At 37.3% G+C, this 17,189-nt stretch overlaps 1 protein-coding gene across 1 annotated transcript in view; it reads right to left on the bottom strand.

Annotated features, from left to right (window-relative positions):
* Window positions 1–17,189, bottom strand: part of SPARC (secreted protein, acidic, cysteine-rich) — a 33,842-nt gene that overhangs the window by 14,344 nt on the left and 2,309 nt on the right. Inside the window, 1 exon segment of the mRNA NM_001098454.1 lies at window positions 9,841–9,982. Within this exon segment, the coding sequence (NP_001091924.1) occupies window positions 9,841–9,982 (142 nt within the window).

Genomic DNA, 17,189 nt, shown 5'->3' with positions numbered 1-17,189 from the left:
GTGCTTGCTGCTGGTTCAGTAAATGGAGTCATGAATGGGAGACATTACAACAGAAGTAGCCGATGTCACAAACTGATGTCTGAAGCGCTTCACCAACTACGTTGGCAATCATTCATGGATTCAATAACAGAGGATGAGGCTAAAGTCCACAGAGATTTCATCGGGAGACTGCAAGATTCGTTTCCAAGCCAAATCTATGCAGATAAACTGGACAGTGATGAATTCAATGAGCTGATGAAAGCGTATACCGAACATGTTGAAGAGAAGAAGAAGACAAGTGGAACATTTGCTTGTTGGTGTTCATATTTAGATATGGTCGACACACTGTTGCAATTTACGAGAGCAACTAGAGAAAGTAATTGGGATTTACATCTAGCAGCCATCAGAGCAATGTTGCCGTGGATGTTCAGCTACAATCGGACCAATTACTCCCGATACTTACCCATCTACTGGATGGAGATGCATGAGCTGGCTCGTACTCATCCAGACATTCTCAAGGAGTTCCAAGACGGAAACTTTGCAGTGCAACGGCAGGATGCGTATGGTTTTGCGGGCGTTCCATGTGACCAAACCATAGAGCAAACAGTGAACAGAGATTCAAAGACAAGAGGGGGATTGAAAGGTTTCACCGTGAATAAAGGAGCTGTCTGCAGGTGGACAGTGGGACACCATGAAAGAGCAGCAATCATGAGACAGTGCGAGGAGATGGCAGGAAAAGGGCAGCGAGCTGCATTACGTAAAGATCTGACGGAAGGCCGCATGAAAAGAGATCAGGAAGATGTGCAGCGCATCATGGAAACCGTTACCAGCCTCGCCAATCCATTTGAAGATGTTACATGTACATCTAGTGAGATTGTTCATCTAGCTTCTGGTGTTGTGGCATCATCAGATGTTTCCACAGATCTGATGGTAGCAGAAGCTAAAGGAGATGCAGCTTTCACAAGCTACTGTCAAGAGCGCCTACAAGACAATGACAAATCCATCCAAGACACGCTGCCCAAGTCAAAGCTGAAAACCTTCAGCAATTTGGCAAAGAGTTCCATATCAAGAGTGAATGGAAAAGAAGTGCTACTGAAGAGCGACAGAGATCTGTTTGCCCGCCTTGTTATCATTGGGAAAACAAGGCAAGTTGATTTGCGCAACATGATGACATATTCTCTCGGCCCATTGCCACTAGCATTAGCAAAAAACGATGGATGCTTGGTTAAAACCAACAAAGCAAGGCTTCTTCACATCCTCGAAGATTTGTCTCCTCCATCAGAAGAAACTTCGTCTGGGATAGAAGAACCATGCCAGCCTCCAAAGGGCGGCATTTGGATCGTTGATGGCATGGCACTCCTTCAGCAGATGAATACCAAGAATATGCCTAAGACCGTTGGTCAAGTTGCTGCAAAAATCATGAATCAGCTACTCAATATGTGTTATCAAAACCAGTCATCGTGCATTCATTTTGTCACCGACACATATCCAGAGCATAGTATCAAGAATGCTGAGAGGAAAAGGAGAGCTGCAAGCGGATCACAAAGGGTCAAAATAACAAGACCAGACCAGAACACACCGAAACAGTGGAAAAAGTTTTTGGCAAACAGTCAAAATAAACAGCAGTGGGTCAACTTCCTGATTACAGAGTGGCAGAAATACAATGCAGAGCAACTCAAAGGTATTCAGTTAGTTGTTGCACACGACGATAGATGCCACATGATTGCTGCAGATACCAATGGAACTGTGAAGTGTACGCAAGTTGATGCTTTGTGTTGTGACCATGAAGAGGCTGACACACGCATGTTATTGCACGCGAAATACATTGCTGACACTACTAGCAGTACTCCTGCCATTATCCGATCTCCAGACACAGATGTCTTTGTTTTGGCTGTAGCTCTGTCACAACAGATTAGTTCTCCACTCTACTTCTATACAGGCAAGGAAGATAAGGCAAGAACCATAGATGTAAGAGCAGTGCAACAGCAACTTGGGGATGAGCTGACTGATGCGCTTATTAGCTTCCATGCTTTTACAGGATGTGATTCTGTAAGCTCATTTTATGGCAAAGGGAAGCAGATGGCATTTAATTTGCTGCGGAAGAACACAGGTTATGCTCAAGCATTTAAGGAGCTTGGCAATGAGCTCGATGTCCCCTCGGATGTGTCCAGTGGTTTGGAGCGTTTCTTATGTGTACTTTATGGGCACAAGGATGTGACATCAGTCAATGAGGTGCGGTACCTAATGCTAAAGACAGCTACCAGAACGGAGAGTATTATGCCACCGAACCAGGACTCCCTGAAGAAACACATACAGCGTGCAAATTTCCAAACCAGAATATTCAAGAAGAGCCTTGAACCACTCCAAGATATGCCATCTCCCGTAACCAACGGATGGAAAATGGATGGTAATGATCTCGTAATTGATTGGATGGACCTTGCACCGGCACCTGATAGTGTGCTGGAACTGGCATTTTGTAAGTGCAAGAAATCTAAGTGCATCTTAGGCAAAGCTGACGAACAGTGCTGCGTTAATCAAGGTCTGGTGTGCACAGATCTGTGCCAATGTAACAAATGTGACAATATGGAACTAAATCCCAATGAAAGTTCGGAGGATGAAGAAGTTGGTGATGAAGCTGAGGAAAACGAAAATGAGGAAGATTAATTGAAAGTACTTGTACAGGAGTGTAGACCCCTAATGTTGTAGTTGGTTTCACCACTGATTACATGTCATTCCCAGTTCATGAGCATCTTGTCTGTGCATGCTGTTTTGGGGGCACAATGTATCTTCAATTTGTATGTTTGGAGTTGGAGCAAGAGTGTATTACCAATTTTATTACAGCAAATATCTTGAAGAAAGTTAGTAAATAATAAGTACTGGGCTAGTGCTATTAATTTGATTTCTGTTAAGTATCTTGCAGGTTCCAGAATGTAAACAGAAATGCTAAGGTGTTACAAATTTCAGGCCACATATTATTTGGTGCAGACACATGGTAACAAGTAAAAGCCAGCTAGTGCTTATTAACTAGCTAGTGTCTAAACCACTATCAAGAAGCATGTAGCAGTCTAAACCAAGTGTATATTTTGTGGAACCTAATTTTATTGAATTCACAATTAATTGTGGAGGCAACACAGGAAGGCAATTGTCAGATCATGAATACAACATTTTCAATTGAACAATGGTCATAATCTAATTTATAACACATTATCGTCCTGAATTTATGCGGTCAGGTAACTCAGTTGATTCACAGGAAGCAAACACAAAAAATATTTTTGGATGTAAGGGATATCTTTGTTATTTTATTATCAATGATAATAGGTACACATAACATTGAAATAGTATTTGTATTTTCATTTAATTATTTGTTGGACCTATTTGAGACCATCAGTAATAACATTTACGCCGTTCATATTGAGCATAAATGTACATGTATGCAATATTTTTTGCTGTTTATCAGCAGATTTTCCAACATTAACTGGTTCTATTGATAGCAACAATATATATAACGAAATTCAAATGAACAAAGGCAAGATCATTGTGAAACTTTTTCTCTGATATTTCTTATTAAATTTGGGGATTAAAACAAAAAATGAGCACGATTTTTATATCCCTATGCTTCCTTTTCAAATTATGTACAACATAACCAACCTTTCATGAATAGACATATTCAATTGTATAGGTCGACTGGGGGTGTTTTACATATACATTATGTGTACCTGTAATATAAGAATATACTTAATATATGTAAATATATCATTTCAGAGCTGGAAAAATGTTTTTATTTCCTAGGAATACAATATAAATTTGTATCCAGGATGCCAAAATTAATCTCCCAAGGTTTGAATGTCAAAAATTGTTCCAATTTTTATTTCATCATGAGGCAAACATTTCAATTCAAATGTCAAGGGAACGATGTCCCACAGTTCCCTATTTATTCCAGACCTGATGATTATATTGATTTAATTGAGAAGAATTGTATTAAGGAAAGCAAAACAAATAATTTTTTTAACAGTAATATTATCAGTAATGTACCTTTGTTCTTGCATTGCATGCTCATTTGTTTCATGCATATTTTGCCATTTTGAAGCATTGCAAAGATTTCTAGTCAAAATAAAACTTTGTTATGTTCAAATATATGGGTCGTTTTAAACTTTCCATCACACTCTTTGGACACTTGTTCTAATCCAAAATTTAAGATTTATGAATTCTCAACATTAACAAATTTTATCAAAGCTTTTTGGCCATTTTCCTATCACCATATCTTAGGACATTTTCTCTTAACCAAAATTTAAAAAATAAAGAATATAAGGATAACAAATGACTAGACACATCTTATCTATGTTTCATAATTCATTTCAATTCCATCAATATTTTTTTAAATTTTTGTTAACAATCTTTGCAGTTCAAGTGAAACTGCATTTGTAAATTACAACATACCATAGTACTGATTTCACTAGCAGTAGCAAGTATTAGAAAAAGTACCTGGTCATAAACTAGTTGTAGATAAATGTCTTTGACAAAATGGTAGTACAGTAATACATTTTACATAATGAATGAAATCAAAATAAACAGAGAAGAATGTAATTTATTTGGCATTTTTGGTATGAATTTGTTCACTTAGGTTTATCTTTGAAATTTGTATTGTTGTAAACTGATGCTATGCAGACCATGAGCAGTGTTGCTGTCTAGTACCCTATTAACAAAGTTTTGAACAGCAATATAATTTTTTGGGAAGTGGAAACTAAACTAAAAGCAACAATATTGATGACAGTTGATGAAACTCAGTAGGACATGATGGAGAGAGGGGGAGCAAGGAAAAAACAACAGGGGAATAAAAAGAGATTTTTACAAGGAGACATGAAAACTATAGAGAAGAAAAAACTTGGGTGGTGAGAAATAGAGAGAGAGATAAGAGAGAGAGATAAGAGATAGAAATAGAGAAAAAGGAAGAGTTGAACGAGTGACATGAATATACAAACAGATGGTAACTTAAACAATATGCAAGAAATTACATAACTGGGGCTTAATCAAGACGTGTCTTGATGAAGTGCTGAAATAGAAATAAAAAACATGGAAAATTGTAATTAGTCTTTTTTCAAGTTCACTAACAGCATAAATATAAATAGATTGCGAAGAAAAATCGCACCTGAACAGTCTAATAGAGGTCTGAAATAAACATTTTGCAAAAAATAATCAAGAAATAGCAACTTTGAAGCCTTTTGAATCAGTAATGGCTTAATTAACATAGTTGGCGCTAGTCTTTATCAAGGAAATCTTGTTAAAATCCAATAAACCCATGTTCCAGTTTTGTTTCTTTTCCAGTTTTAACATTTGTGTTTTCTCGTTTTTCTTTCTCTATTCAGATCAGCCAGTCATTGCCAGCCATCAATCCTCGTCCATACAAGTTCTAAATCAACGAACCTACACTATGAACATGACGGACAAAGAAAGCGGACAAAATATACAGAACATCCCTTCACTGCTATATGTAAAAATGTGTAGAACAGGTGTCACATGCATATTCACCTGTTTTACTCAGTTTTACATAATAGCAGTGAAGGGATGTTCCTTTGTGTACCTGAGGAACTGTATATTTTGTCCTCCTTCTTTGTCCGTCATGTTCATAGTGCTAACAAGTGTCAGAATGAAGACGGTAGTAGTAAGTTGGTGTTCTTGCTCGTGCTCGTCACGACTATTCACAAAAACGTCGAGCACTGGAAAACAATTTGTGAGACATGGGGGAGTCCAAGTGAGATCAACGGGACCAACATCATCACGCTGTTCCTTCTTGCCAAACCTTCCAAAGGCAATACAGATTACCAAAGCATCGTGAAAGAGGAAAGTGCTTCATACCATGACATCATCATGAGTGACTTTCAAGACTCCTACAAGAATCTTACTTTGAAGACTATTATGGGTATGAAGTGGATCAGTCAATTCTGCCCACACGCAAATTATGTAATGAAAACAGATGATGATATGTTCGTCATTCATGAAAATCTTGTCAGATATCTGTCATCGACTTCTATTCCACGCAATAACTTTGGGAGCTGTATTGTCATACGGGCCAAACCTAACCGAATTGTGGGACACAGGTGGCATGTTCCTAAAAGTATTTATCCAGGAGAGTGGGGGCGTATCCAACCGCTCACAGACAGTTTCATAACTACCGCGTGGAATACTCTACATGTGGATCCAAGAGACTTTTCACAACCCACTACTCTATAGCTAAAAACTCTGTCAGATACAATGTATGAAGCCAAATGGAGAAAGACAAACAAATTCACTGTTACTTTAATTTTTGGTATTTTTATATGCCAAGACCAAATATTTGGCTGTTTATTTGGAAATTCAGAGAACATGATCAAATCTATAGATCAACCAGTGCAGAATGGTGTGTGATAATTATCCCCTCGACGGATAAAGTAACATTGCCGTCCGTCCTTCCATTCGTCCTTCAGTCCTTAACAAATCTGGTTTCCGTACGATAACTTTAGTGATGTTTTACGGTAATACATTTTACATAATGAATGAAATCAAAATAAACAGAGAAAAATGTAATTTATTTGGAATTTTTGGTATGAATTTGTTCACTTAGGTTTCTCTTTGAAATTTGTATTGTTGTAAACTGATGCTATGCAGACCATGAGCAGTGTTGCTGTCTAGTACCCTATTAACAAAGTTTTGAACAGCAATATAATTTTTTGGGAAGTGGAAACTAAACTAAAAGCAACAATATTGATGACAGTTGATGAAACTCAGTAGGACATGATGAATTAAATAAGGTAAAATATGATGGAGAGAGGGGGAGCAAGGAAAAAACAACAAGGGAATAAAAAGAGATTTTTAAAAGAAGACATGAAAACTAGAGAAGAAAATATGTGTGTGGTGAGAAATAGAGAGAGATAGATTGATGAGAGAGAGAGAGATAGATTGATGAGAGAGAGAGAGATAGATAGATAAGAGAGAGAGAGAGAGAGAGAGAGAGAGATAAGAGAGAGAGATAAGAGATAGAAATAGAGAAAAAGGAAGAGTTAAATGAGTGACATGAATATACAAACAGATGGTAACTTAAACAAGATGCAAGAAATTGGCTTAACAAGACTCGTCTTGATATGACGTGCTGAAATAAAAATTAAAAACATGGAAAATTGCAATTAGTCTTGTTTCAAGTGCACCAACAGCATAAATATAAATAAATTGCGAAGAAAATTTACACTTGAACAGTATATGGAGGTCTGAAATAAATATTTTGCAAAAAAATAATCAAGAAATAGCAACTTTGAAGCCTTTTGAATCGGCAATGGCTTATTTACCATAGTTGGCGCTAGTCTTTTTCAAGGAAATCTTGTTAAAATCCAATAAAACTAATTAGCGGATTATCTCATTAACGGGTGTACGAAATTTGGAGAACAAAAGTGTTTTCTCATCAGCAACTTCATCACAATCATTTAGTATAGTTAGATTTCTCTGCCAATGATGGGACTACGAAACTTTTTTTTTAGATGTGTAACTGGCCCTTGCCCCACAGTCTATTGGTATAGGCCTACTTTTTACCCTTTTATTCTTTTTCTACTCTTGTTATTAATATTTAATTCGATAGAATATTAACCTTTTGTTTGCTATTTCATATATCATTTTGAAATGTTTTTTTTTATTTGTAACATATAATAAAACTTGAAGATTAAAAGAAAAATTAAATTAGTAATTTGTAAACGAACTGATGCAAACTATTTTACGCTTTAACTTTCGTTTTCACTTTCATTATTTATGATTATTGTTTTTCATTCATTCCCATATATATCCTTATTCTCATTATCCATTTCCCGTCCAGTTTCTTACGAATACTGTTCTCAATCCTCCCATTCTCATTTTTCATATTTTCACTCATCTCTAATTAGAACTTGTTCCAAATCAAAACATGAGTAACAATAATTGTTCAATTTGGCTTAACATACATTATTAAAACTACATGTTCTATTAAACAAAATTATCAACAAAATGATATTTTGCATGGATGATACAAAGAACTTCAGAGAGGTCCCAGAGGTCTCAGTGAAAATATACAAATATTGACTGCTCATGAGGATGAAATTATCATTTCCAAGGTGGTGTTCATACCGGTCCTTCTATCACCCAAGGCAAAGCCGAGGGGGTATAGAAGGGCCAGTATTTGAACGAAATCGAGGGAGTGATAATTTCCACCACCATCCAATTACAGAGCAGTCCTTATTTTTTTTGTTTATCCCTCATACTTTCATTAACAGGTCAGTAGAAAAGAAATCCAACATCAAGAGTCTATTCAACATATTTACAGTCTTTCGGAGTTCAAAAGTTTCAAATAACCAACGCTAAACGAAATCAAACATACGGAAATCAAATCTATACAGTGTAGTGCAGTAACTGCGGCGCAGTAAAACGATGGCTTGAGCGCCGTGATGACCCGCCTGAGTTGGGCGCTGGAAGGCATTTGAAATCCTGTATGCTCTGTGTGTGTGCATAAATCGCAGATTGGTTAGGCGTACTATCACAGATCTATTTGCGTTATTATTGTTGTTATTTCGAGGTAGTTTTCATGAAAAGACCAATAACACAGAAGCTTGGACTATGCATATGTTGGCATAGATCACAGAATTTGTACAATTATTTTCAGAGTAACGATTTTACGCGAAAATAGGTCCATGGTTTGCGTCAATTGTCGCAATCGCCACGACTCAAATCGAGTGTGTGAAAGTGTGTGAAGGTGAGCGTGAAATACACGTACACTATGGGCGCCTGGCCTAAAAAGCATATCCTATAGAAAGACGCATAACACGGGTAAGCCCAACCCGTGAGAGCGTATATTTCTTACACCCCCTTACCCGCGTGAGTCATCTGTTAATGTGTATTTCTCTTACACGCTACAAAGCAAATCATATAGCAAGAGGCCTTACTCGAGATACGCCGCAGCCTTTACAATAAGACTTGCTACACCCGTTGATGCGAGTGGATTCTCGTCCATCGTGTATCTCTTCGTCTCTCTTTGATAATTAGACAGAGGGCGGGTGCACGCCTTGCCGACTCGCTCTCGCGGGTTCGTCGCCTCCTCGCAATCCGCGACGCCCGCCGTGCTCTCGTCCGCCCGTCCTCCCCGGCCGCCCCGAAACCGCGTTTAACGGCGTGGACGTCGATCGCGGGGTCGACGTGGCACGCGGGTTACGGGAGACAGGCCTCGTGGAATTGTGCCGCCCTCCCCGCGCCACGGCGGAGGCGGGCGGGGTCGGGGAAAGACGTTTTTGAGGAACCGTTTTGGCCCGTGTTGGACCCCCCGCGGCGATTTTGCGTATTAGTAATATAGATTCCAAAAAATCTTGAACAAAACCAGGCTCTATCAGTCTCTGGCTGTGTCAAATACGAGGAGCAGGAGCAGCTATAGTACAGAGCCTATGGGGTGCACTAGACCGTGCAGTCAGCATAATAGTTCAGACACTCTGTTTTAAACTACGTCTGACAACGGTTTGTGCCTGTCATCTGGTCACCATCACCATCTCATTCAGAGGCGTACATGTAGCGCCCACGATGTTATTACAATTAGGATTGGGGGGGGGGGGTGACCAGACACCTAGCTTTTTTAACACAGTAACATGCACCAAATGATTTAGGAAAACGATACATTAAATTGCGATGAAACTTATAGATATTTGTCATGTACATACTATCAACAACATATCATTTGAATGTTTCATGAAAATTTGAATATAAAGATCTTTATACAGATGCAGTTTAGGTATGTGTCTGGACAACCAACCTGTCCGGACACTCAACTCAACTTGTGGGTACATGTCATATCATAACAGCTTGTAGGGTATATATATATCTTACCGTCAATCTCGTTCTCGTATCCAATCTCCTTCTCTCCCTCGACGTACCCGTCCACATTGTAGATATGCTCCTCCTTGGTGAAAGTGAGCTCATCAAGGGCTATCTTGGCCCTGGCAAGTTCCTGATCGGCAAGCATCTCATGCTGCAAGAACAGAGGGTAAAGTCAAGATGGTTAAAATGTTCTATATTGGTTTTGGTGACGTCCTGGTTAAATATAGACTTTCATGATGCATGATGAAGGATATCAAGATATAGTTAAGACGTTCTATCTTGGCCTTGTCAAGTTCCTGATCGGCTAGCCCCTCATGCTGCAAGAAATGAGAATAATATAAGAGAGATGGGTTAAAATGTTCTATCTTGGTTTTGGTGACATCCTGGTCAGCTAGACTCTCATGATGCAACGAGCAAAGAAGTTCAGATAAGAAGAAATAATAACGGTGTTCCATCTTAGCTCGTGCAAATTCCTGATTGGCCAGCCTCCCTTTCCGACATACATTGAATTGAATTGAATTGAACTTTATTTCATTTATCATAAAAACATCATGTAACAAACATATGAAATACAAAACATAGCGTACAAGGTAAAGAGAAACATTTACAATACAACAACAAAAATAAATATGAATGTGGAGACAGCTAGGAAAGCCAAAGGCTTTATTGGTGTTGTCACAAAAACAGTAATAAAGTATAATACAGTATTAAATTGTTGTTTGAGAGTGTGATACATGTACAAGTATATAAAAATCTTTCAATAAACAGTCAAATTCATCTATTGAGGCTTAACAAGGGAAACAAAGAAAGTGGCCACTGTAGACAGGTGGTATTTATAGAGAAGAGGCCACTAAGACAGGTTTGGCTGTATACAAACTTAATATGGTTACATCTTGCATCCAACACTATTATGAATTAAAATACAAATTTATCTGTCCAATGCTGACTGCACACATGATTTGTTTTTCTCCCAGTTTAAGTGTGTTTCATGCAATAAACATAAGGAAAATCAAATATCTCATTCACTTAGTATGTAAATGAGTCTTTCAGGTCGGATATTCAGGTGCTGATCTATCAAATTTAGCTGACAAAGATGAATATCAGCGACCTTTATTTTTACTCCTACTGTTATTGTCTGGTATAACTTCCTGTGGTTTGTCTAGTCAAGCAATTATTGACATAGTTTAGTCTCTAGAGGAAACAGCATGCCCACCTTCGCAAGGCTGGTAGCAGCACTGACAAACAACAAGGAGATACACAATTTGGCTCTGGAAAGCTCAAAAAGTGTTCTGGTAAACCGAAAAACACCTCTGAGCACAGTCATAAAGACTTTCAAGAAATCAAGTAAAGGACAGTATTCAGATTATGTAATATTGCATTACAATGTTCACAATACAAAATGATTGAAAGTGCCATACATATTTCTTAGAAAGTTGTTGAGGTTGGAAGTCTGGTAAATTCAACAACAAAAATACATGAAGTTGCATTAAGAAAATCCCATTTTTACAATTACAACATCAGTGCTTCTTTTTAAGTGTAGAGATAACTGGAATACTGATTTGATAGTATTTTTGTTATATAAATCATATCAGCATAAAGGCATACTTTGTCAACTTTCTCAATTAAGCACTTTAAAGCTTATCTGCCATAATTTACATGAGGGATTAGACCGCTCTGCAAGGTCACTGGACAGGTGGTTATCTCATCAACTCAGCTCTCAGTTAACATAAGAAAAAGAGGATCATGGGGGACCAATGGTCACCGATTAGGCATTGTTTGTTATATAGAGGGCGCAAGTAGCTACCAGTAGTGCAGTGGGCCTCTAAGAATAATATCATGCACTATTCCAACACTACCTTTCATTTGTATTTACTTTAGATCTTACTTGAAACTGTCAAATAGTAATTACCCGTATAAACTGCTTGAAAATTTATTTACATCAGTTATGAGCCAAACTAGGAGGGATAATTATTACAAGAGGAAGAATTTCAAAGGAATGCCATGAGATTGCCACAACCACGTCAAATATTTAATAGTACCTTTAAACTTTGGTTTTAAACTAATGGCCTCTCTTCGCTTCCTGCTGGCAACTTTATGGGTTTTTCCGGAAACTGGGGCTATGCAGGCTTGTATCAATTAAAAGGTATTGACTCATTTCAATATTAGCACATTGGATGTAGTAAGCTGTATCGACCAATCCTCTCCCAACTGGGCTCCCAGTATTTTGAAAGTATACTGTAGTAACTTTTCGGTAGAAATTGAAAGAGGCTTATAATTGACTACATATTGTATGAATCTTTAACCAGGGAATACATGTATGTACCCCCTTATTCACACTGTCCTCCCCCTTGGATCCACAATAGATTAAGGAGAGAGAGAGAGAGAGGGAGAGAGAGAGGGAGGGAGAGAGAGAGAGAGAGAGAGAGAGAGATGAAAATGATGACAGATGAGTAAATACAATACATGTACATGTCTCCATCATCAGTGAAATATAAAAAAGGTCCATACTGTACTATAGCTTGCAGGTCTATGTGCATTACATAGACAGGCATCATTTGCGAAACAAACTGAAGACCAATACACGTACATGTAGCCTGCAGAGTGAAGACATGTAATACATGTAGGCCATACCAGTAGGAAAAGGCCAAGGGCAAAGGATGGTAGGCTGGTTCTAATTGCATGACCACTGGTAACAAATGAGCAAGAGATGTGGCTCCCCGCCAGGTATAGCTCCCCACCAGGTATAGATACGGTCAATATCACAGGGGGGAGGGGTCAATTAAACTGACTTGCCCACTTGACGTTGAAATATATTTGAGCCTAATTCGATAGCAAAGACTATTCAAACATCATTGTATTAACTATATATACAAACATTGTTCTGAACTTCTGATCATGCAACACATTGTAATATTTACTAATTTCAAAAGGTGATAAACAAGGCTAATCTTTGTGTCATGTTACCTATATAATAAAACAAAACTTCAACAGTTAGACAAGAGAACATTAAAAATTTATTTCCTTCATTTTTAGGATGAATCAGGATAAAAATGTATTTGTTTCATATTTTGACAATTTTATATGGCAATTATATTAAAGTCATGTACATTGCATTTATCAAAGACTAAGAAAGCACCAAATGTCAAATTCTCATACATGTACTCACTTTCAAAGTAAAAGTTGGCAAAAGACAGCAGTCACCAGTGACAATTATGGTTTGGATTGTATATTTGGAAACACATACCGAAACTCAAAGACTGAGACAGTATACAAATATCAAATTCAATAATTTTGTCTATATTTTCAAAGACATATATATGGTTAGCAATTGCTACCACTTACAATTCTAATTTGGATTGAATATTGGAGCAATTGTTACACTAATTGTATACATTGTGAGGGCAAAGCAGAACATAGTCTAAAGATATAAAGATCTGCATTTAGATTTCATCTTCATAAAGGATGAGATCATTTCTAAATTTGTTTCTTACTGGCTCATATAATAAAACAGGACAAACCGGTAACACCCATAGATTTTGACCTCTCACAACTGATGACCCTGATGGCAGGGCTTGCCATCTGCTTAATAGAAGTATGGATCAGATTGCACAGACTCAGGTAACTTTCTATTGAATAGTGGTGCAAAGATAAATGCACATATTTCTCAGTAGCATGTACTAAGCGTTAGATGGTACCCAGTAGGATGCAAAAGTTGTTAGTGTATGTTCAGCCCAATTTGTGTCTGTAAAAATGACACCTGGCTGGAAATGTTCTCTAGGAAGTGGAGAATGTGCATAGATTATGTGCAGGCAGATCTAAATCTGATGATCGAGTCAATATATAGGATTCCCTGCAAAGCTTTTAACTAAGACATCATATAAGTATTAAAAGCTAGCTACATAAACAAAAATATTAGTATCAATATGCCAACCCTATCTATTTTAGGCCTTCAAATATGAAATCCTAATTATAAATAAATTTGCATTTAACCTAGCTTTATAAAAAAGGAAGAATCTAGCAAAAGGGGAAATTCACATAAATTGGTAGGCCTGTAATACAGTTGGATGTCTCAAGGATGACTTTAATGCACATGTTCTTCCATAAAACCAGATTCTCAGTGAAACATGATCTGATTAAAATAATAATAATAATAATAATAAGATATTTGTATACCGCAAATTGCAAATTGCCTCTAAGCGGTTTAGAAGAAAATAGCTGATAAGTAAAGGAAACAGAATTTGCATTACAAATTATATCAATTTAAATTACCATTAAAACTTTGCAAATGAAAATAATACATGTACATAATTACAAATCACTTACAACCAAAATACAAATAGTTCATAAATTAATAGTATCCTACGGTAATCTACACAAAATATTCAAAGGCAAAAGGTCAAAAGAGCTATTCAGGAACAAGACTTAAAGAGATGTGTTTTTAGCATTGTTTTAAATGAATTTACAGAGCTAGCATTGCAAATTTGAAGGGGGAGATTGTTCCAAAGAAAAGCAGCTGCATAAACAAAAGAACGTTGACCATATTGTTTGTATGAAATATTGTGAGACCGAGAGAAGAGAGATTGAGAAGCAGATCGCAAAGTCCGGACAGGAGTGTATCGAGGAAGGAGTTCAGAAAGATATGAAGGAGCGAAACCATGATAAGTCTTGAAAGTAAGGAGGAGGATTTTGTAGGTAATGCAAGAAGTGATAGGAAGCCAGTGAAGTTTTTGAAGAATTACAGGGGTACATGTATTGTGAGAAGTACGAGGAACACAAGATTGGTCAAAGTTAATTTCATATTCAAAAACTCTAGAGTACATGTAAGGACATAGTGGCTAAGAATGTCAGAGTTACACATCAGTGATGAATGATGATTGTAATAATTTCAAGATGACAAAATAAATCATTTAGGAGCAAAGTACTGGGGCCCGTTCCTAGAAACCGTCATAAGTCTAACTTCTTGACTATCCCATTTAAACGTGTGATATACATGTAGAATTAACACGCGTTTCAACGGGATAGTCAAGAAGTTAGACTTATGACGGTTTCTAGGAACGGGCCCCTGTATTCCAGAAAAGGAATTATTAGCAGAACTCAGTTAACACTGAACACATACAGGTACAGATAAACATATTGTTTTAGAAAAATTGTCATTGTGTTATATCATTTTGAAATTTGCTTGGCCATTTGCACAATATCTGTACTAGTACATATACATAGTTGTAGGAATTCCAGAACTACTCTATTTACAACAATTTATGATCATTAATATGACCTCATAGATGCTGTGACCCCAAGCCGAGCTGGAAGAGACATATGGTTGGTATTTGCACAACAGTGCATGTACATGTAGTCAGTACCAATATGAATGGAGTTGGGCGAGTCAAAGCTAGTTTGTCCCATACGCTACCAACAGCATCTAAGATTTGAGTATACCCATGGTAGGGTCCATGCCATGGTATTAAATTTATATCCCTCCTAGAGCTAGGATCAGACCAAAACAGTCACTACATATCAGGATAAATGATGATCTTGATGTTCATAAGACAATCTTGTAAGCAAATACTTTGAACTTGCCCAGGAGTAGTCCTATAGGCCTACATGAAGTTTAGTTACAAGATCGATGGGAGTATAAAAATACATGGAGCACAAAACTGCATATACTGTATCCACTATCCCTTGTGCCTAAATCATCTACAATTTATTCTAAATCAGATATTTGTATTCCTTAAAGTAGTCATACAGGTAAAACCTCAATGTTATATATTCATATCCATTTATTTGATATAGATAGGGCAACAACGAAAACTCTGCTTCTCTGTATATGTACATCATCTATTTCAACAATCTCAGTTGAAATAGTATCTCTCCACAGTGCGAGCTAGAACAGTTGAATCAATGGATGGTACAGAGTAGACTACATTTTAACTCAATTTTGCAAGTGTGGCTAAAATCATTCTGGAAAGTCAGAGTGCACTTCTCGTGGGAATAAAGTCATCATGTCATTGAATAACAATCAACCCTCCTCGTTTAAACTTGCAGAACTCTCAGAGAAAACTTTATGCAATGCAAGGTGGCAAAGAAATCAGTAATCAAGATCGAGCCTCCCATTGGCAAGTGGGTTAATGATGGTCTTGACCTTACACCTTGAACCTACATTTAACAGGGGCAGATCAGTTTATAAAAAGCAGGGGCACTTTCTAGAAAGGAAAAATATCCCAATATTTGAAGAAAAAAAATAGCAATTCTTTGGGTAAAATTATGAATATATTGTTGTTTGTACATTTTAAGAAAGAAGTTTGTATAAGGAAAAGGGGGAATATATGGTTCATGACAATTGTATGAAGTGAACCCCCCCCCCCCCCCCCCCTCCTCCAAAAAGAAGAATGGTTTACAGCTTAGTAGCACAGTGGCAGGCCTGAACAGGGGCATCCAATTTTGGAAAGGGGCTTCGGGAGCCCCGAGATGCTGAGAAAAGTTTGTTGAACGGGTGGGGCAATGTACCTCCCTAGATCTAAAATAACTGCATCTGACCATGGACCTACAATGACTTTCTTCAAGCTAGAACAATAGAGTTATTCACAACAGAAATTTAGAGTAGAGGGAACAATATACAGGAACATGTATCCACATTAACAAACATAAAAGTAATATTGAAAGGTGTAAGATGAAAATGAACATAGATTGTACAATTTCATGTAACGGAATGAAATTTAACTATGGTACTATTCTAATAAAGATGAAAGTTTCAGTGTCATTTTCATGATGAGAGAAATAGCCATATGTTAAGAATACTATACTCATAATTAAGATTTAAAAAAGACAGACAGGAAGAAGAAAGGAAAATGGTAAAAAGGCTAAGATCATTCTGACAATCAATAAAAATGAGGCAGTTAACTGCAGCAAACATTAACAAATCCTTGATTCAGTAGAGGAATAAGGCAGAGAGAGTGGGGACAGTGAAGGGGGTGATGCAGTTGGAAAATAACATACCTAAGAAGGGTATCAAAATGATAGCAGTGACAAGATAAGAGCCCACAAATGCCCAGATAGATGAGAGCAATGATAAGATGAAGCAGGAAAGAAGGGCATGTACATGTACATGTGTAGGAGTAGAAAGGAGAAAATTGATAATGGTTCTATCTTATAAACTATTAATGGCAGATGATGTTGATGAACATAGATACATTTTCTTAATACATGTACATGTAGTTCTGTTGGACAACATGATCATAGTGACACTATGGCAGTGGCTTTCATGAAAAGTAAATTTTTGATAATGAAAAATGAGAGCGATGAAGAAATTCTTTGATCTTAATAATGATGAAAGGGTGGTGGTGATACAGTGGTAATAGGAA

Source organism: Strongylocentrotus purpuratus, unplaced genomic scaffold, assembly GCF_000002235.5.
Source record: "Strongylocentrotus purpuratus isolate Spur 01 unplaced genomic scaffold, Spur_5.0 spur5_scaffold_10, whole genome shotgun sequence".
NCBI classification, from domain to species: domain Eukaryota; kingdom Metazoa; phylum Echinodermata; class Echinoidea; order Camarodonta; family Strongylocentrotidae; genus Strongylocentrotus; species Strongylocentrotus purpuratus.
This window is presented reverse-complemented; position numbering and strand designations above follow the sequence as displayed.